Genomic DNA, 21114 nt, shown 5'->3' with positions numbered 1-21114 from the left:
GTCAGATGAGTCTGGGCATTTAAAACCTTTGAGATTGACATCACCTGGTCTTCCCAGACGATGATTGAGAACAATCCATGACACTGGCAGGTCTCGGCTTTGCAAAGGGGGCAGTGCATGCTATAAATTCTGCAGGGTGCCCAAACTTTTGCAGACGTCATTTTTTTGTTTTCTGTAATTTTGAAAGTGTAAATGATGGAAATAAAATCTAACTTTTTTTGACATATTATAAGAATGTCTAATCTGTAATTTGATGCCTTTTGGAGATTTTTCCATCTTTCCTTGGCTTCGTTATGCACATTAATACAAATTTTTACCTGGGGTGCCCAAACATTCGATCCCCACTGTATAGCTTGCCTACATTTCCTTACTAGCTCCATATTCATATAGATAAGGACTCCAGCACATGTATTGTAGCAGTTGAGTTTTGTATGTGATAATTTTTTTGCAAAGGATTAATTGTAGTTTTATTGGACATAACTAGTCACTCTGTTAGGTTCAGCTTTCACCTCAATAAGAAGGTATCACATTGTTCAATAGCTTGCCTAGAAAATCAGACAAGTTTGTCTCCCTTTTTTTATTTGCACATACATTGTAGCTCAATCAAGGTAAATTGAATCATCTCTATGAAGGCAAAAAAATTGAAAGCATGTTCATTTTAAAATAGTTGATTTATTCTAAAAGCACATGGCAAACGTATTTATTTTTGTTGGTTTAGAGTTGTAAAGCGGAAGTGACAGATGCCTTGGACAAGTGAGCCACACTGCATGATGATGTGTGTTAATTAGCATGGAAACGAAACATAATATTTTCTCTCGATTTCAAACTGGTTCTTCCAGTTTTTAAAAGTTTAGGTATAGTAACATTAAGAGATTACAGCTCATGCAAGGCTTAATTAAAGTGCATTTTATTCCACTATGACGGAACCCACAATTGATGGAAATCTTTCTGTTCGTTTTTTTTTTTGTCTGAGTTGTTATGAGAATGTTTAGCTCTCTCATTTGTAGTATCCCTTCCTTCCAACAGCCATACAGATTACACACTACACTGCCAATTTTATGGTCTCTGAGACCACACACACAGGCATGCCATAGTTAGTACTTCCTATCATAGTTTCTTCAGTCCACCTAAATATACATGTTTTAGTTCTAACATTACAAACTATTACCAAGTACATGTCTTTCTGAAAGCACATTACCAGGTCAAAGGTCAGGTGACCATTTTGACTCATGGGAGCTAATTTACTAAAACTAGGGAGCACAAAATCTGGTGCAGCTGTGCATTGTAGCCCATCACTTTCTAATTTCAGCTTGTTCAATTGAGCTTTGACGGAAAAAGACTGGCAGCTGGTTGATTTCACCAGATTTTGCACTTTCCAGTTTCCCATTATGTCTTTATCATCAAAATATCAGGAGCAGATTGCGCTCCTCCACATCTGAGTGATGGGCATAGTTATCCCTATTTAGATGAAAGGAAAAGTATAAACAAAGCTATTTTGTCTGTACTTCTCCTGGGGATCACAGGAGTGCAGTTCGTTCTAAAGCCCACTGTTGGTTGATGCCTCTCAGCCGGTCCAGACTGGGGAAAGATCCCAACTATACAGTAAGCCTCCTTTCACACTTGCTACGGAGTCCGCCAGCTCAGCGGGAGATATGTCCGCATATCTCTGCTGAGCCGGCGGATGACAAGCCCCTCTCTGCTCACTGAGCGGGGATGGGCTTGTGCAGCACCACTGATTCCTATGGAGAGATCTGATGAAAATGGACTGCATGTCCGTTTTTCATCAGATCTCATCCGATCCGCCATGGACGGATGGGGACGTATAGCCATCTGTCTGATTTTGGCGGATCGGGTCGGATGTCAGCGGACATGTCTCCACTGACATCCGACGCTCCATAGGATTGAATGGAGCGGCCATTCAGGTCCGCCATCAAGACTGACAGGCAGACCTGAACGGTCTGACCGTGTGAAAGGGGCCTAAAGATCCACCCAGATGCCTAAACTGGCAGCTGGCTCAGTCTCCTGCCTAACGCTCCAGTGAGGGCTGGAGGAACAGAACAGAGAGCCTGTGGTCGACCGTCCACAGCTCACCGCAGGCCGACGACTGAGAGCGGAGTGATCAGCAGTGTTTGATTGCTCAGTTCTCGGTCTTGGAGGCAGTGGGAGACAGCTGCATCAGTGCTGCAGCCATCTAGGTGAGTATGAATCTTTATTTTTTATTTAAGCCCAAACTTATGTTTTAATGCTGCAAGGATTTTGCTTAGTTAAGGGTAAGTTAAGCAAGCTATTCTGTTTTTAATTAGAAATGGGCATTGTGTCAGGACACAGATTTGACATTGTCCTTATACATAAAATGTAAGTGTGACCAGGTTATGCATCGTTACATTTTTACATATTAACGAGAAGTAAATGGACTTTAAATTATCCATCAATTACCTCTGTAGATACAGACACTGTTGAGTGATTAATCCTCACAGCAGATTCTCCAGTTGTTAAAGTCATTTTTCCAGCAGCTGATCTCACCCTGCCCCTCCTCCTCTTTGACAGCCTTCAAATGTAAATGCAGAACAGGAAATCTGCAAGGCAGAAGCAGACTGCGTTGAGCTGCTGAGAGAATAGCCTTCTCTAGTATAGCATCTGAAATTACAAAATATTGTGCTGATTGAAAGAAACGCATTGCACATGTGGTGCCATTCATTGTTCTTGTAAACCCAAATGCATCAAGAAGGTCAGTTTTGCTTGCATAGAAAAACCTTTGAGGCTCAAAAAGGTGCATGAGCTTCTATGCCACATTTTTCGTGGGTAGGGCAACCAGCGAGCTACCCTACATGTGAAATAATGTACATTTGCGTGACACCCAACGATCTGCTACAGTACTGTGAATGGGGGCTTAATGATTTCAGTGCTTTTGTTGTTGTGATATTTAAAGATAAATTGCTCCACAAGGTCTGCAGCTACAGAGGTCAGTGAGGGCTTGGTTTGAAGCTTATTTGTGGCTCATTTACATCAAAATGCATCCATTAACGCATGCTTATTGCAGTGTGTTGCGTTGTTTGTAATGTGTTACATGTGTTGCGCTTGTTTTGTTTTTTTGTTTGCCTTCTAGTGCATTTCATTTTACTTTTTGGTCAAATTCAACACAATGCGCTGGTGTGAACTGAATATTTTTTTGGTTGCCATGCGTTGGAAATGCGCCCAGAAACGCACCCTAGCTCATCTAGTGTTAATGAACCCTTACTGTTTTTTTCGCTGGCCGTACGCATATATGTGGCCTCTCGGCGTGTGGCTGCATATATGCGGCCCTATGTAAACCATTTTTCTGTGCTGAGATCATGAGCCCTGCACTCCGACCACAGAGGCTGGCGGGTTCTGGACGCTCCAGATGCATGCTTGCGATTAGGGTTCCAACCATGTGACCGCTGTGGCAACCAATCACAGTGGTTACGTGATAGGAATGCTCGTCTTCACCTCCCTGCATTTAAAACCTCTTACAGGGGGTTGGGAAGCGTCAGCAGGGAGGGGTTAAAACATGTAAACAATTTAAGCTGCCTGAAGTTGTACCTCAAGGCTTGCCCTTGGTTATGACTTATGTTTGCGATGTCTTTGGAAATATGTCTTAACCTAGACTCTGTTTCCATTAGCAACCCCATAAACAAGTTCTAATATGAGTGGATATCTTTCTTTCTTAGCATCCAGTAATGCGAGGAAATGACATGGCTTCTCCTGGCATGTACAACGCTCCAAGGTCGTCCATGTTGTCTCTTTATGAAGTAAGTTCTGTACAAGATGTGTGTGAAGTGGTTGTCTATCTCTCAATGCTACATATACACTTATTTCTATCTGTTTTATGTTCTTTTAGAATACTTTCCAGGAACTTCAGATAATGAGAAGAAGTTTAAATCTCTTCCGAGCACAAATGATGGATTTGGAGTTGAATATGTTACGGCAGCAGACTATGGTTTATCAGCATTTGTCGGAAGATGAAAGGTGAGCTTATCTTTGTACTGGAACTCGGGATATTTAGGGGGATCCTATTAGAAATGTTGGAAACTATGCATAACACACACACATTGCAATTCTGTCAACCTTTGTGACACCACTAAAAACTTTGCCTAAAAAGGGAAGAAAATTTGATACAACTGGCAAAAGTAACTACTCTTACATAAAGTATTTAAAGTGATTGTAAAGTCGTCTTCTTCTGTTATTTTTATATATATATATAAAAAAAAAAAAAAGTGTTATACTTGCCTGCTCTGTACAGTGGATTTGCACAGAGCAGCCCGGATCACTCTTTGGCGCTTCAGGCTCCTCCCTCCCGTTGAGTGCCACCACAGCAAGCCGCTTGCTATAGGGGCACCCGAGCCGAGTCACGGCTCCCAGTGTCCATTCACTGTAGGGGGTGGGGACTCGCAAGGGGAGGAGACTGATCGGTGTTCCTCTGTACTTGGAACACACGGATCGGTCTCCTCTCCCGACAGGATGTGGATCTGTGTGTTTACACACACAGATCCACGTCCCTGCTCTGTTCCCAGAAACCGCGGGTGCCCAGTGTCGATTCAGACACACAGCCCCACCCCCCTCTTTCCTGATTTGGCTGACTGACTTTGAAAGCAGCGGGTGCCAATGCTGTGACTCAGCCAATCAGGAGGGAGCATCTCACACGACCAAGATACTCAAGGAAATTGCTGGATAGAGATGGGGCTCAAGTACGTATTAGGGGGGCCATTGCACACAGAAGGTTTTTTATCTTAATGCATAGACTGTATTAGGATTAAAAAAAAAAATCAGACACTACAACCCCTTTAATAAAACTGGATCCCAAAGTTTTATTGCAAGTTGTATTCAGTCAAGGCATTTAAACCATGGTGGTCTTACATTGACTAGAAAGTCCACCTAAATGCTGCCTTGAGAGGTGAAAATCAAATTCCCTCACCAGCTGTCCAAACATGAAAAGCATTGTTGCTGCCTATATTAATAATCTGGTGTAAAAGAGCAGACAGTCGTGGCCTTCCCTATAACTGTCATGTGCATAACTTTTTCCCAGGTTTAGCCTTCTGGTGCAGTTTTTTGTGTAGCGCTTTGGTCTATCTCTTTAGGTAACATTCTTTTGTCAATGCTTCCCTCTAGTGGTCAGAAATGAAGTTGCACCTTTTAGAATTTTCCTTTGGCAGATAAAACAAATTTCACATGCGAGTAGTTTTATTTACTAAATAAATCTTAACTGAAGTCATGAAAGCAAAGATATAGCCACAAGTGGCTGCAACAGCTGCTTTTACCTAAAGTGGTAACGTTCAGCTTCAATTTGTTAGTGTATCTAAATCTTCTAGTACATCTAATACTCCACACAAATCATAAAAATAAGGGAACATAATGGGGAATTATATTACCCCTGGTTTGTTCCCCTCACTATATCAATATTTGTAGTGTGGCTCAATGGCCTAAATATGTACTAGACTTTTATGTTTCTGCATTTCTGTTTGTGCAATCAGAACATCTTTCAGTTGCCTGGATAGTACAGCCTGTTAGCAGTGCCACTATTTTGGGGGAGGGATTTAGGACAGCTTGTATGTCAGTTTAGTTTCATGATCCTCTTTAGTATGTACTGGAGAAGGGGAGGGTACAGTGGGCTTTCCAAACTGACATGCCAGCACAATTTAAAGGGCAGATCATTTTCTAATGGTGGGTAGTTTATGATGAGCCATGTATTTTTGTTTTTATTACATAGGGATTTCATATTGTATGTATACCCTAATCATCAGCTACAGAGCATGAAAGCATGCAGGTAACAGGGCCCACACCTACACTATTTCTGGAGCAGCTTCTTAATCAGAGGTGGCTTCCCTGGTGGGGGGGGGTAGGAACCGCCTAGAGGGATTCCAACTTTCTATTCTTGTGTATTGTATTTTTATGTAATCCTATATCTATGTATAATGTTTGTAATAAAACCTTTTGACTTTATTAACTTCTGTTTTGTCAATGACGTTAAACGGTACCATGAAAATCCTGCTGCCCCATTTCACTGTAATTTTCTACCATGTTTTGGGATGAGGGTACCTGCATATTATACTAATTCTTATCTTTACCCATCTTTTTTCAATTAAGGCTGGCCATAGATGATACAACTTACTTTCTGTTCACCGTGGGTGGAAGGAAAGAAGATCGCTTGATTCCTTAACACATTTAGGGGTTGATTTACTAATGGTAAATCCACTTTGCACGACAAGTGCACTTGGAAGTGCAGTCGCTGTAGATCTGAGGGGAAGCTCTGCTTATTTTATCATCCAATCATGTGCAATCAAAAATGCAGTTTATTTTCCTTGCATGTCCCCCTCAGATCTACAGCAACTGCACTTCCAAGTGCACTTGCAGTGCAAAGTAGATTTGTCTTTAGTAAATAACCCCCTTAGTGTTGATGGGGGAATGCCTATGTATTCTGCCAGCTAGAGGGTGCATGGAGAGTTAACGGGCAGCAGAATACTAAGGTTACTGCTAGCGGCTACCATATGTAGAAAGGTCCAACATGCTTGTTGTACCCAAGTTGATCGATCAACTTGGGTACAATTACCCTACTCATGCATGGTTTGGATCTAATAGTCTATCGCCGGCTTAAGAGCATTTCTAGACTTTGTGGATTATTTTTTAAATAAATGAAGCCGGTTTTGTATCATAAACCAGCATAATATGGTCAGAAACAAGGCATGTACATCTCAAAGAATGATTCCAAGACCATTCCTTGTTCAGTTGTGTGGAGGCCCCTGGAATTTATTGACTTAAATGGAACTGTCATGCAAAAGACTTTGATGGTGCTTCAGGATGAAAACCCCGATTTTTAGATGCAGTTTTCTGTTTCAGGTATGAGGCTGATCAGTTACAGGGACTGAGGAACTCTGTGCGAGTGGAACTGCAGGAGTTGGAACTTCAGCTGGATGAGCGATTAATGACTCTTGAGGAGCAACTCCGCAATTACCACATCTCCTCTCCTTTCCAGCGACAGGCGGCTATGGTAAGATTTGGTTTTAAAGCTTCTATCTGATTAATTAGAATGGGATATAATTAAATGCGATTCAGGAATATGTATTTTGAGCCTTATTGCGTTTTTCTTCTGTTTAGGGTATGTATGGAGGAAGAGGAAGTACTGACAGTCTGTGTTTTACCTCTCCCATGAATGTCATGGAACCAGTAAGTTCCAAACTATATAATTTTAACTTGTTTATAGTCTCAAATCACAGAAGCATAATGCATGCATTACTTTTTTGCTTTTATCAATTAAAAATTATGTTTCAGTAATTTTTTTTTAGTTAGTTTGACAAAGGTTTGGTATTTTATCTTTTACCGGTTTGAAATTTGACCAGTTCGGCAGAGGCTGGCCAAATTTCGATCCATGCATTGGCTAGCTGGTTGTACACAACTCGATCTATCAGTCAACTTTTGAACAACAAGCCTGTTGGGTTTTTCATGAACAATCCGTGCCGCTGGCTGTCCCTGGCAACACTGATTGTTGTTCGCAGCTGGTTGAATGGAAAAAAAAAATGAATTTGTGTATGGCCTGCCTTACATTTTCATGAAAAGGAGCAAGGTAACACTTTTATGGCAAAGAATATTTGGTGAAGTATCAAATCCTATAGAATTGGTCTAATTTGGTTAGGTTAGTAAAAGCTGCCCACCAATCTGTGCCTCTCCGTGTTGAACGGGCCATAAAAAGTTACTACTGGCTAAAGGAAAAAAAAAAACGATTTTCTCCATCCACACAAACAAGTTGTCCCATCCGCTGGGTATTGTGTTCTCACAGCAGGACCTGCCTCTGATTGAGGAAACAATTTTTCAACCTATATCCCTATGACAAAAGTCAATCAACCCCCAAACCTCATACTGAGGTTTTCACTCTTTAATGTAAGGCTAATTTTGGTTACGGGCCATCGTTGTTTGGGAAACCGATACCCCTCAGAAAATGCAACCTTAGTGATGTTCTGTCGCGATCATCTTGGTACACCCGCACTCTTTCGCAGTAAGCCTACAGTCTGAAGTCGCCAATCGGACATCTTTTTACACCCACCGGAGTCTTGAATTTCACACTTATTTTTGCCAGTAAAAATTGTTTTAATGTTGATTTTTACAAGCAGCGGTTATCTGTCAGATTAGCAAACCTGTGAGATTAGCAGGCTTGGCAATGATTTTCAAAATTCAACATCAAAACGGTCAAATTAGAAGAAATGGCTGCACACCACTGTAGATCAAAATCCTTTTATTCGGACATCCCAAAAACTACAGGACTTAGAATGCTGAGTCGACGCATTTGTGCTTAGTCATTAGTCTAAGTCAGTGTAATGACTTAATGACGCGTGAAGTGTGCGAAAAGCGTCTACCCAGCATTCTGATTCCTGTCGTTTTTGGGATGTCCAAATAAAAGGATTTTGCTCTACAGTGGTAGATTTCTTCAACTTTCATTGTGTGCGGAGGCGAGCACCTACTGGATCATTAGGCTTCCTGGTTTCACCTGGAGCGGCGGGTGTTTTTTTTTCTATCAAAACAGTTACACGGACTTCCAAATACTGTATTTGACTATATAAGCTCAGTTTACTGGTAAAACTAAATGTGAAATGCAAGACTTCAGTGAGTATAAAAAGATGTCCGCTTGCCGCCTTCTGACTGTAGGCTTACTGCGGACAAGTGTGGGTGTACCAAGTTGGCCGTGCCGGAACGTCACTTCTGTTACATATTCTTGATGGGTAGCGGCTTTCTGACAGGATACTGGCGGCCTTGGGAGCAAGCCACAGAGTGCGGGAAGATGCTGCTGCATGGACCAGCTCCCCAATTTACAGTGTCGGTCCAGGACCCATAGGGTCGGACAATGGGCGGTACCTAGCGGAACGAAGGCACTTAAAGGCCACTGCAAGCCCAGAACCCTGCACATCAATGTTATCGGGCCGTAGGTTCCTTTTTTCACTCCTTTTGGTTTATGGTATCTTAGCGCAGTTTCTTTTCTTTTTTCCATACATCAATGGAGGTGGCTGCTGCAGAGGTGGTATATGGGGGGATGCACGCAGGTCCTGGCCCAAAGGTAAGGGAGTGATGGAGAGTCAGCTCTGTTAATGTCACTGGTGGAGGGGCACTAGTGGTAGTTCTGGCTATGACACTGGACAGCTTGCAAGGTGTGGGGGCTCACCGGTGGTCTTCCTCTCTACCTTTGTGTTTCATGGTGTTGCGCCGGTCAATTCCTTTATCGCTCTATGTTCATTAAGGCCTTGCAGGGCAAGAGCTGCAAAGAGAAAATAAGAAATAAAGTAAAATAAGAATTCACGAGAAATCCCTTTTAATATGTAAATGCCTGCTGTGCTTAAAAAACACCGTTTTCAAATAAAATAGTTTGGAAGAATGTTTAGGTAGAATAAGAAATGGAGTTTAAAAGATCTAATTAATCTTAGTGATTTGAACCTTGTATATTACAATGAAGGGTACATTTAATCTACAGCTTCCATTTGACTGATGGGCAACACAGCACCTGTCAGACCGAGTTGTCACTGAGAGATCCAGTTCTCACTCAAGGTCAGGAACCAGTCCAAATGGTTCATGATTGTCACCATTCAGTAGCATAGGGATCAGATGAAGACTCAAAGCTTTGCCCACGCTTTAAATTGCGGATAGCATGGAAGTATGCCATTCTCAGATATACCATAATTACAGTTAAAAAAAATATATATATATATATTGTGCGCATTTCATCAGCCTACAATAAAAGTTCAGCAAGTTTTATTAAATCCTTCAAATAGAAGTTTTATTTTTCGATCAATTTTGATAAATTTTTAAAAAAAGCAAATTAGAGTTGCATATGTTAACTGGCGCATATTGATCCTGCTATATTTGGCCTGGGCATCTAGAATGTAATTATCTTCAGTTATGAAAGGGTATAGAACTTTTATATAACCCCCCCCCCCTTAAATGGCAAAAAATGGTCTGGTCATAAAGGGGGGTAAAACCACCTGGAGCTGAGGTGGTTAATATACGCCATTAAAAAGTTCTACTAAGCATCATTAACCTCTAAACTAGGCACTTGGCATAATGCCCAATACAATTTCAGAAAAACCCGAAACTTCCTATGAAAACCATATGGTTTGTAAGGTTATCTTGCCTTTTTAAAGTGTGTGTTACCCCAGAAAATTTAAGATCCAATATATGTTTGTGTACAGATATAGTTCCTTTTAATTATAGTTGCTAATGTGTTTATATTGTTGCTGCAAAAATATGTGGTGATCCTGCCAGTTCCCTTGTTTCCTGTTTCAAACTGACCACGCCAAGCATGGAAGCAGATTGTACGGATGTGGTCTTTGCATCCCTGAGATCAGTGCTGAGAATAACAGATTGCCCATGGTTGGTTTTCTGGCCACACCCTCCACCTAGTCCTGCTGTTGATGGCCAATGGCTCCCAGCTGGACCTTTGCTATCAAAACTGCAGTTAACGCCCGTGTGTGACGTAAGCCCACCTGCCTGTCTACCGTGAGATAAGTCTGACATTTTTCTTCACTCCAAATTCGATTTCCATAAAGTAGACTCAAAAGCTCCTGGTTTTATAACCGTATTTTGCTTTATTAGGTCAGCATTGTTCCCAAAAAAATATTCTTAGACAAATATTGAATGTTCTTGTAAATCTTCTTTTTCATAGGTGACTGAATTGATTCGAGAACAGTCACACCTGAAGTCAGAGTTGGGCCTTGAAGACATTCGATTGGAACATGGAGCCGACCGATGTGATTCTGTCTTATCTCAAGCAGCCTCTGATTCATCTTCATTGTCCTCCAGTCCACTGTATAGAAACAGGAAAGGTCTACTAAACACTTCTGACATTGTTGATAAGCCAAAAGCACAAGCCTCTCCAAGCAAAGCTGTATACCGTGCTTCTGTAGCTCTGACACCAAGTCCTCCAGTAAGAGCCAATCAGAATACTGCAACAGAATCTCCAGAAGAACCTGGAAACTTTGATTCAGCAGAGAAGTCAGAGTTGGAAACTGTGACACCTGTGTCTGAAGGGGGAACCCGCTGGAGTCCTGAAGAAAGCCGAGAATTACAGCAAGTAATAAGAGAGGTATGATTCCTGCAACTGCATCTGACTAAATGAATAAGGCCTCTTTCACACTGGCGGTAAAGCGGCGCTTTACCTGCATTTTTGCGTCGGTTTTCGGTCGCTAGCAGGACGCTTTTAACCCCCGCTAGCGGTCGAAAAAAGGTTAAAACCACCCACAAAGCAGCGCTGTATCGGGGCTTTGCTGGCGGTTCGGCCATTTGATTTCAATGGGCAAGAGCAGTGGAGGAGCAGTATACACACTGCTCCTTCACCGCTAGAAAGATGATGCTAGCAGAAGTTTTTTTTCACGTCCTGCCAGCGCATCGCCTCAGTGTGAACGCCCTCGGGCTTTCACACTGAGGCTACAGGGGAGCCGTTTTTCAGGTGCTTTACAGGCACTATTTTTAGCCTAAAAGCTCCTGAAAAACTTCCCAGTGTGAAAGGGGTCTTAGTCATGACCTATGATCACTGAGATTTTCATACTATGCAGCATATCTATAAAACATAGAACCACAAATGGCCATAGCTCCAAATTTCTATTGCCATTCCTGACTCATAGGTGGATATTTTATACTCTAAAAACAGGCAGTTTTTGCTGCGCTCCTTTTCTTTATTACAATTACTGTTATTCTTTCTGACACTGTAAATGTTGGAGCCACAAGCATTGAAGAGATTGTTCACTTTTCTGTAAAGATCTTGTTGGAAATTTATTTCTAGCAATGACTTGCCCTTTCAATTTGATTTCAAATATCAAGTGATTGTACTCCCTTTGTGGAATTTTTACAAATTTTAAATCTGTATCTTTGTATTCCAAAAATGTCGTAAGATTTTTCACTTGCTAAGTTTACATTCATATCAACCTTCCCGCTGCATTAGTACTGGCAAAAAAACAAGTATTTTCCTCATTAAATACTGTAGCTGCTGGCTTTTATTAATAGGACACTTACCTGTCCAGGCATCCAGCGCTGTCCTCACCTCAGCTAGCTCTTTGGCTGTCTTTGGGTCCAGGCACCGGCATTTAATTTGCTAAGCTGGTTGCAACTGCTTGAACCTTCACAGCTGGCTTCCCACTGCACATGTAAATTGTCTGTCAACCAGACACCAGCAACCCCCCCACCTCCAAAAAATAAGTTCCAAAACGTAGAGGAGGTGGGGAGAAGGCCGAAAAGTGAAACGTATTCTTTTGGGTTAAAGCGGGGGTTCACCCAAAAATTTATTTTTTATTTTACACACATTAGAGCCAGCATACTAAGGGCATTTACATTCTGCGTTTTTTTTCCCTCTGTACATACCTTTATATTCTGTTTTTTCTCCAGGGCTTCCGGGTTCCGATGACTGCAGGACTGGGCGTTCCTATGCTTCCGTTCCGATGATTGACGGCTTGTGAAACAGGTGACCTGTCGCACAACGCGCGTCACCAGATGTCGGGGAAATACCCGAGCTGCGAGTCGGCACTATACGGCGCCTGCGCAGTGAGCTCTACACGGCGGGCGCAGGCGCCATATAGTGCCGACTCGCAGCTCGGCTATTTCCGTAAATCTGGTGATGCGCGTTGTGTGACAGGTCTGCAGTCATCGGAACCCTGAGGCTGGGATAGGAACGCCCAGTCCCGGATTCATCAGAACGTGGAAGCCCTGGACAAAATCAGGATGTAAAGGTAAGTACAGAGGGAAAAAAAACATGCCGAGATGAAATGTCCTTACTATGCTGGCTGTAATGTAAAAAAAAACGTTTTTAGGGTGAACCTCCACTTTAAATTTTACTTCAAAGAGGAAGTAAACCCTCTAAAGCAGTGGTTCTCAACCTGGGGGTCGAATTACAATTTGCCAGGGGTCACCAAACCCTGGGCTGTTCCTAAACGCGCACCACTCTCCCAGCCTTTTCACGGCCGCCCTCTCAGCCTATTCGCAGCTGCCCAGTTCACGGCATGGATGAGGACGGAGACTAGAGGTCATTTGGAAATATAATTATAGCCATACTAATATTAAAAAAAAGTCTTGAGCATTAAATAAAATTAATTTTCCATATTTATACTGCACTAAAATATCAAACAACACTTTATTTAGTATGCAGCACTATTCAAAACAGTCCCTGTTCCCTGAAGGAACTTATTTATTGCAATGTATTGTTTTTACTACACTAATGCATGTGCTAGGGAAAGATTTGAGAGAATTTCAGTTAGAGAAACCCACAGTCTGCTCACATAATCAGAAACAGGAAGTGGGCTGTATAAGGTATTTACTAGCAGAAAAAAAAGTTTTACTATCCAAAGTTAAAACAACAAGGGCAGAACATTTAAAGCGGAGTTCCACCCACAAATGGAACTTCCGCTTTTCGGAACCCCCCCTCCGGTATCACATTTGGCACCTTTCAGGGTATAAAACAGGTATTTGCACCACTTCCGGGTATTGAATCCTGTGGGAGTCGCGCCCCTTCACATCAAACCCCCCCCCCCCGCTATCTTCCGGGAAATGCACTGCTCCCAGGAGATAGCGGGGACCAGTGAGTGCGCGATGGTGGCGGGGGCAGCCGAGAGACAAGCGATTGCTCGGCTTCGGCTGGCGACATCGCTGGACTCCAGGACAGGTAAGTGTCCATTTATTAAAAGTCAGCAGCTGCAGTATTTGTAGCTGCTGGCTTTTAATATAATTTTTTTTTTTCACAGGACCTCCGCTTTAATAGATAGAAAAAAATGTCCACATTACAGTGATTGGAAAAACTCACCTTGTAAAACAACCCATTCAGTTTAACACTGATCTTCCCAGTGAAAGGCTGGGGGGGGGGGGGGGGGGGTTGGGAGAAGACTGATCACTGGAGGAGAGCAGGTGTTTTGTCGCTTTTTTGATGTTGTGTTCCATAAGTGCAAAGTGAGATCGCACAAATACCCAAAAGTATAACGTTTATTAAGTAATGACAGATACAGATAAAGAACATATAACAATAATACTTAATTAAAGGTGCTGTTTCCACCATGGACCCCGTAACATAGCACAGGTGACCACAGACGCGTACCTCCATGAGGCAGCTCTGATGTGAAACAAAGGCCTTTTATAGGTTCTGGCTGTGGTATATAGGTCATGTATTTAGGAAATGGTCAAGTCCACCTTTAGATCAAAATTACCTAAGGAAAATGGCAAATTCCAGAAGGAGAGGGGGGCTGGCTTGTCCATCGAGTCGGCTCTCAATCACATGCATCAGCTAAAAGTTACTAGAATAACCAAAATATTAGAAGCTTTATTAGATATTTGTGAGGCCAACCTTAATAAGGAATGTGCAATTTCCCAATCGGCAGGCTGAATTCCCAGCACAGCTTGAGAACTGACCACAATGTGTTGTCCTGCTTAGTGTGGTTAGTTTTTTATTAGGAAAGCAGAGGGACTGGCATGAACATCATGGATTTCACACAAAGTAAGCAATACAAAGAAAATAAGACTTTCTCATACAAGTACATAGTACACCAGGCACATATCAGGAATATGGAATGTTAGGTTTACATATTCTTAAACCTTCTAATATATTTGTGAATTGTAGAGGGAAACACATACAGACATGATAAAGCAAGCACATGTTTGGCTAACCTGTTTTACAAGTTGGTAATGCTAGTAATATTATGTTGGGTTTATAGATAAGAATACTCCCATTTACTAGCTTGTTGCCAGTTAGTGGGAGTTTAATTTGAATAACTCATAATGTCCCAATTGATGGCATAGTTGACACTTTGTTCTCCTCTAACTAATACACAAATTCAGTTGTGACTAAGTAGGTAATGGAATATATTTTGTTTATGTGTTACTACATGATTCCTATTGTCTTGCCTGCTAACTGAAACAGAGTGTGATTCATTCAGCAGTTCAGCGGGGTTGAGTTTGGGTGGCATGCATGATAAAGTGTATGACCATGTGCTGCCTACTCTCAGTATTACAGGCTGCAAAATGGTCAGCAGACACATGCTTATTGCTATAAAATGTCCCATTGTCTTAGAATGACTTGCATGGTCAAAAGACCCTAGTCTTGTCTGACTTGCCTTTGACTATAAGTGGATGGGGTTATATCACACACAATGGAGAAGTAGGTTTTCCATCTATAGAGGTAGATGGAGAAAAAAAAAACTTGAAGCTTTATACACCATCACTCTAGTTTCAATACTGTGTAGCAAACTCATATCTTGCCATTCATCAATACCCAGCAATGAAAGACTGGGGTTTGCTTTTCATTGTATCTAATGCCACCAGAAAGTAAATTCTCTATACAGTAAAACCTTATTTTAAGATTAACTTGGTTTGAGAGCGTTTTGCAAGACAAGCAAGAAATTTTAATAAACTTTGACTTGATACACAAGCGATGTCTTGTTATACAAGTAGCGTCACGTCACAACTGAGTATAAAAGAGAAGAGAGGCGCCTCTAAGTGTAGCAATATGGTTACATTTAATGAAGGTGCAACATATTGCTACACTTGAAGGCACCTCTCTTCTCTTTTATACTCTGTAGCTTCTGCTGGATTTTTCTTGTAATCCCCTTGTGGAGGCTTCCATTTGTGGATGGACATTTTATTACATTGCTATAATAATTTTATATGGACTATAAACTGTAGGACCTATGAATAAATGGTTGTGGAGCAAATCATTTGAGTTTCCATTATTTCTTATGGGTACATTTGCTTTGATATACAAGTGCTTTGGATTACAAGCATGTTTCTGGAACAAATTATGCTCTCAATCCAAGGTTTTACTGTACCTGAAAATACTGTTCCATTCTGTTGGATTCCTTATAGCAGTATCTGGGGTAGTAATGGTCACTCAACCCTTTTGTACTTTGTTGCTGGAAAGTAACAAGGAACTATTTGAACTACTGTTTGACCTGTGTGTGTATAACAAGAAAAGTGTGCATGATTTGCATAGGTCAGTATTTACGCAGCCCAGCCACTGTGTTTATTTTTTTAAGTTGTTAGCTTTATCAAGGAACCTTCAGTTATTAGCGTGCAGGACTCCAAATGCAAAACTGTTTAATGGAAAGCACTTCTTTGAGACAGTGAAGGATCCTCCCATAAACTGTTTATTTTTTGCTGTTTGTTATTCCTATGTTGTGTCTTTAGGCAAGCTCTTAAGCCTTGATTTATAAATGACAACCTCTAGCACTGTGTATTCTGCAAACATGGATTGAAAGAAGAGTGAATGTATTACATCTGGTCTGGATAAACATTTTTGTTTGAGGTTTTCATGTTTGTACTCTCAGGCATTTTAATAAAATATGCATTATTTGTGGTATTCTCATACATTTGTAAATTTGAGTTTTGCTTAGTCCAGTATTCATTACTAATATTATAACATAATATAATAGTGCTACAGTAGCTGTATACATAAAAATATATTTTTGGTGTGTGGTTTTGTAAACTCCACACCATAGACCCCCAACCCCTCAAAATAGAAACAAAAAAGCGAGTGCAGCTCTGCATGTGGAATAAAAAAAAAACTTGCATTTATATGTTTAGATAACATATTTATGTATTTAAGATTAATATGCAATATTTTGTATATACCTTCTTCATTTATGACCACATAAAAATGTACAACTACTACAATTGCTTAATTTTTTTTCAAAGGAATGACTTAGTAATTGAGCTAAGGAACTATATGCACCTGACTTAAATGCTTACATCTCTTGTCCTTCTCTAGATCAAAGAATCTATTGTTGGAGACATCAGACGAGAGATAGTAAGTGGACTTCTAGCAGCAGTATCCTCTCCTCTTCGCTCGTTGGATGGAAAAACAGATGGGAGAGTTTAGGGTAGGTGTTCATTTCATGCATGATAATGTTGTCTTCCCTTTTCCAGACTTTTTTATTTTTCTTTAAAGGGTCAGCCCATCCAAAAAGTTCAAAGGTAACTTTCTCCAACTATGCAAGTTCAATCACCATTTACCTGGTGTTCTTTGGGGTTTAACTTCCTTGACCATTTTGATTATCCAGCTCAGGATGACATAACTACCATGCATGGAAGAAAGGTGTGGGTTGGACCCGCGCAGCGGAGAACAAACACAAAACAGCAAGTGGGGATTACTGGTGGAGAACAACTGCTGCCCCTACTGATTTTACTACCACTGAGTGGAGTATGAAGAATGAGAGAAAAGGGGGGGGTGTAGGTATGACGCTGTTCTGATGAGGAACCGGGGAATAAATGTGGTGTTTTCCCCAGCTATGTAAAAATAGTGTGATACAATGAAGCGTGGAGTATTGAAAAGTTAATAGTATGAGACACAAAAATACAATTTTAAAAATATATGTGTGTTAGACCCTCGGAAGGGTGTTTGCTAGTTCAGTGTACCCTCGGACGGGTATTAGTATGTGCTAGGCTGATGCTGTTTGTGAATGTGACAGCAGACCTCAGTGAACAAAGTACAACATCATACACAGTGGATGAATAAATAAATATACCCCTAGCCGGGTGTAAGACCCTCGGCCGGGTGTTCAAATCAAAAATTAAATAATAAAAATGAAAGCTCAAATGAACCTTTAGAAATGCATAGATAGTGTCCAAAAATAGTCCATTGGATCACCTTGAGATAGTGAAAACAAAAAAGAAATAATAAGGTGACTTTGTGCTTAAAATTGCTAGGTGAACCCTTCAGATCTTGTTCTTGTGCGTGACACACCGTGCTCTGTACAAAGTTGCACTCACCAGATACTTCTCCCCCTCCTGGGGTATGACGCAGTCACAGTATAAGTGCCACTGTGTAGCAGCCTGGGGATAAACTGGAGCCGACTCCAGGCGCTGTTTGCGATCTTTGTCTCCGATGGATGTGCTATGAAGAAGCTGGGGGTGTAATCTCCGATTCTCCCCCTGTAGTGTGCTGTGTCTTCTGTCAAAAGAGCCGCCGAAAGGACACTTCCGGGTACAATCTAAAATGGCCATCTTATGACGTCACAGTCCCATCAGGCTCCTGTCCCGGAGCATGATGGGACTGTGACGTCATAAGAGGCCTATATAAATCATCACGCACCGGACACCCGGCATTACAGCGGGAGGAAGCGACGCGTCAACATCTGAAGAAAAGAAGAAGGCGGAAGACGGCAAAGAAGAGCGGGCTGCGCCGCCGCTAGTAAGAGAGCTAAAAAGAAGATGGCGACGGGCAGCCCCAAAGAAGGCACCAGACAGCGAGCGGGAGAAGAACTGGGGAGTGCCCAGACGACAGAGGAGGAGATGGAAGAAGACCCCCCCGGAGAGCGGAGAAGACCCCCCCTGGAGAGCGGAGAAGACCCCTGGAGCTGACTAATAAATTATTTTAAAACCCTGCATTGTGTGTTTATTTACACTTTTTCCTCCAGGTAAATGGGTAGGGGTACGATGTACACCATATTCATTCACCTAGGGTGGGGGGCCAGTATCTGGGGGCCACCTTATTAAAGGGGGCTCCCAGATTCCGATAAGCCCCCCGCCCGCAGACCCCGACAACCAACGGCCAGGGTTGTTGGGAAGAGGCCCTGTCCTTATCAACATGGGGACAGGGTACTTTGGGGTGGGGGAGGGCCGCAGGGCACCCCCATGCCCCAGAGCAACCAACCCCACCATGTTGAGGGCATGCGGCCTGGTACAGCTCGGGCCCCCCCCACTCCTTTTCTGACCGGCCGGGCAGCGTGCTTGTATACGGGTCTGGAATCGGCCGCTAGCGGTGCGATATTAACCCCCGCATTGCGGGCGGTATTGCCGCGAGGCGCATTGCGGGCGGTATTGTTTTCAATGGGAAGGAGCGGTATACATGCCGCTCCTCTCACCACTCCAAAGATGCTGCTGACAGGAGATGTTTTTGTCTCCCGCCAGTGCATCGCCTCAGTGTGAAAGCAATTGGTTTCTAGAAATGTTGCAGGATGCAGATTTATTGTTATTTAATCTAACAGCTTTTTCTCTGCCCTGCCCTTTCCCTATTAATTTCCTTTGTTCTTTCTTCTTTTTACTTTAAATAGGTATACTTAAACACTTAAACTTAGTACAGTTTTGATTCAGAATTCTAACACGGAACGTAATATTGAATATGTTGGAGCTTCCTTTCACACAAGCAATAGCTCTCTTGAAAAATTATATACAACCTCCAGCATGGTTTGTCAATCTTCATGTGTGATCTCTTAACCGTTACCATATTTTTTTATTCAAGTGTATGAATTACAATCAACAGTCTATATTATGTAAATTTGAAGCATTTCTTCTGTTATGTTTTCTATAAAGATGCCTTTGAAAAATCAAAAATTAAAGAATATATAATATTTTAAAATATTCAGTTCAGCTTTGAAGTGTGGTCTCTGTATATTTATATTTAATCACCTCCTCCTTTTTTCTAACGTACAGACTGGAGTCACAGGAATCGGTTGAACTCTTGGCAATTTGTATCAAGATTTTGCTGCGGGTCTTCGTTATGTCAAGACTAAGAGACCAAGAGGACTTTATTTTGCTGCTGAAGTGATCTACTGTTTTTTTTTTTTTTTTGTCTTTTCATTGACTGTTGTTCTTGTGTGTAATTTGGGCACTTTGCTTAGCTTTCTGCCAATAAGAGGACTGTGGAGGTTTCAAACAATATTTATTTTACTGTACTAATTCTTATCCCATTGCATCCTTTTTTGAGACTTGAAAATGTACACTTTTCCCCAAATGATGCCTTTTTTATTTTTTTTAGAGGGGAGAGAGTATCCAGGTTTTGCAGAGTAATAAGGTTAAACGACCAATATTAACGTCTATCTCTTTAGCTTATACACTGACCTCCATGAGGTATAGACTGTGCAATAAGTGATTCACTCTGAACTTAACAAACTCTAGTTTCTGCTGTTTTATAGAGTCACTTTAACAAATAATGGTCCTCTGCAAATGAGGGAAGTAGCCATTGTATGGGCTGAACCACTATATAAAGGAATTCATTCACTAGGAACTAGTGATTTTACCAAGGCGACAAGTCCAGTGTAAGCAGAGCTTTCAGATTAGTTGCTGTAGCTAAAGTTTGTCACTTGCATGGCAGAGTTCCTATTTTTCCCCAAAAACTACTTTTATAGTTCTTACACTGAAAGTGGTATATCTTTATACTCAGAATTGTTTAATGTTTTATTAAAATGCTTCAAGAAGGCAGCCCTACACCAAAATGTTAGTATTTTGCAGGATTAAGTGAGTAAAAGTATTAAGCAAGCTTTTACGTACCTCAGTGGTTTCACTTTTCTCTCCCCTGTTGGTGCTTTTCCTACGGTGTTGGGTCCTTGACCTTCATCCTGCTTATACCTTTTACTATTCATTCCATTAGTCGCTTCTTAACCCCTTGCTTTCCCTTGTAAAATGAAAGAAGGAATCATGGGACAGGATCACGGCTGCTATTTTAGCATATTGGAGTGTAAAACAAAATGGAGGTTAAAGACTTTGAGACTATGACTTTCACCACCAGAAGAGCTATTTCAGTGTAGGGATGAATTCCCATTTAACTCATAATGTTTTTGATGTGCCATATTTTTAACACTATACCTTTCTTTTCTAATCCCATTGTGTTATGCGTTTTCAATGTGGAGTACATATTATACAAAATGTACTTTGCATTCTGTGAGCCTCCCGAGAAATACTAAACCCCACACACCAACTGTTTTTTTTTAGAAATGAAGGTATGTATGTCTGAGATAAATGGAATAAGTACGTCTGGGCAGTGGGATTGGAGCGTGTTAAACCCCTTTTTCCTTTTTGTTATTTTTTGTTTTGTTTGAGCTGTAATTGGAACAATATTTGTGGATATAAATGTTGCAGAAAGTCTGAAAACTATATCAAGTTTGTGTTCCTCCATACACAAGGGCTGATTTCTAAACATAATAAAGTATTTATTTTGCATATACCTTTTGGTCTCTTATTTGTGTATGAAACTGGGGCAATGTTTTACAGAAAGCTAGAGAGAAGCCAGGCAGCCGTTTACATTGCTTTTGGGACACGCTAATCTCAAGCCAGGTACACACGAGCCGAATGTCAGGAGACATTTGCCGGTTAAAGACAGAATCGGCGCTCTCAGCCGATGGTGGAGAGCACTGATCGGAGTTCTCTGTCAGGGGG

The 21114-nt window shown here is 41.5% G+C and overlaps 1 protein-coding gene across 1 annotated transcript in view; it reads left to right on the top strand.

The window, feature by feature from the left end:
• The window catches only part of ITPRID2 (ITPR interacting domain containing 2), a 150657-nt gene extending 129755 nt beyond the window's left edge, over window positions 1–20902 (top strand). Inside the window, exons 12-18 of the mRNA XM_040357640.1 lie at window positions 3690–3770; window positions 3860–3987; window positions 6853–7003; window positions 7111–7179; window positions 10658–11077; window positions 16730–16841; window positions 19393–20902. Of these exons, the coding sequence (XP_040213574.1) occupies window positions 3690–3770; window positions 3860–3987; window positions 6853–7003; window positions 7111–7179; window positions 10658–11077; window positions 16730–16840 (960 nt within the window). The 3' untranslated portion in view covers window position 16841; window positions 19393–20902. The remainder of the gene's footprint in view (window positions 1–3689; window positions 3771–3859; window positions 3988–6852; window positions 7004–7110; window positions 7180–10657; window positions 11078–16729; window positions 16842–19392) is intronic.
• The last annotated feature ends 212 nt before the right edge of the window (window positions 20903–21114 follow it).

Source organism: Rana temporaria, chromosome 6 (assembly GCF_905171775.1).
Source record: "Rana temporaria chromosome 6, aRanTem1.1, whole genome shotgun sequence".
NCBI lineage: Eukaryota > Metazoa > Chordata > Amphibia > Anura > Ranidae > Rana > Rana temporaria.
Note: the sequence above shows the minus strand (reverse complement) of the source record. Positions and strands in the feature narration are given on the sequence as shown.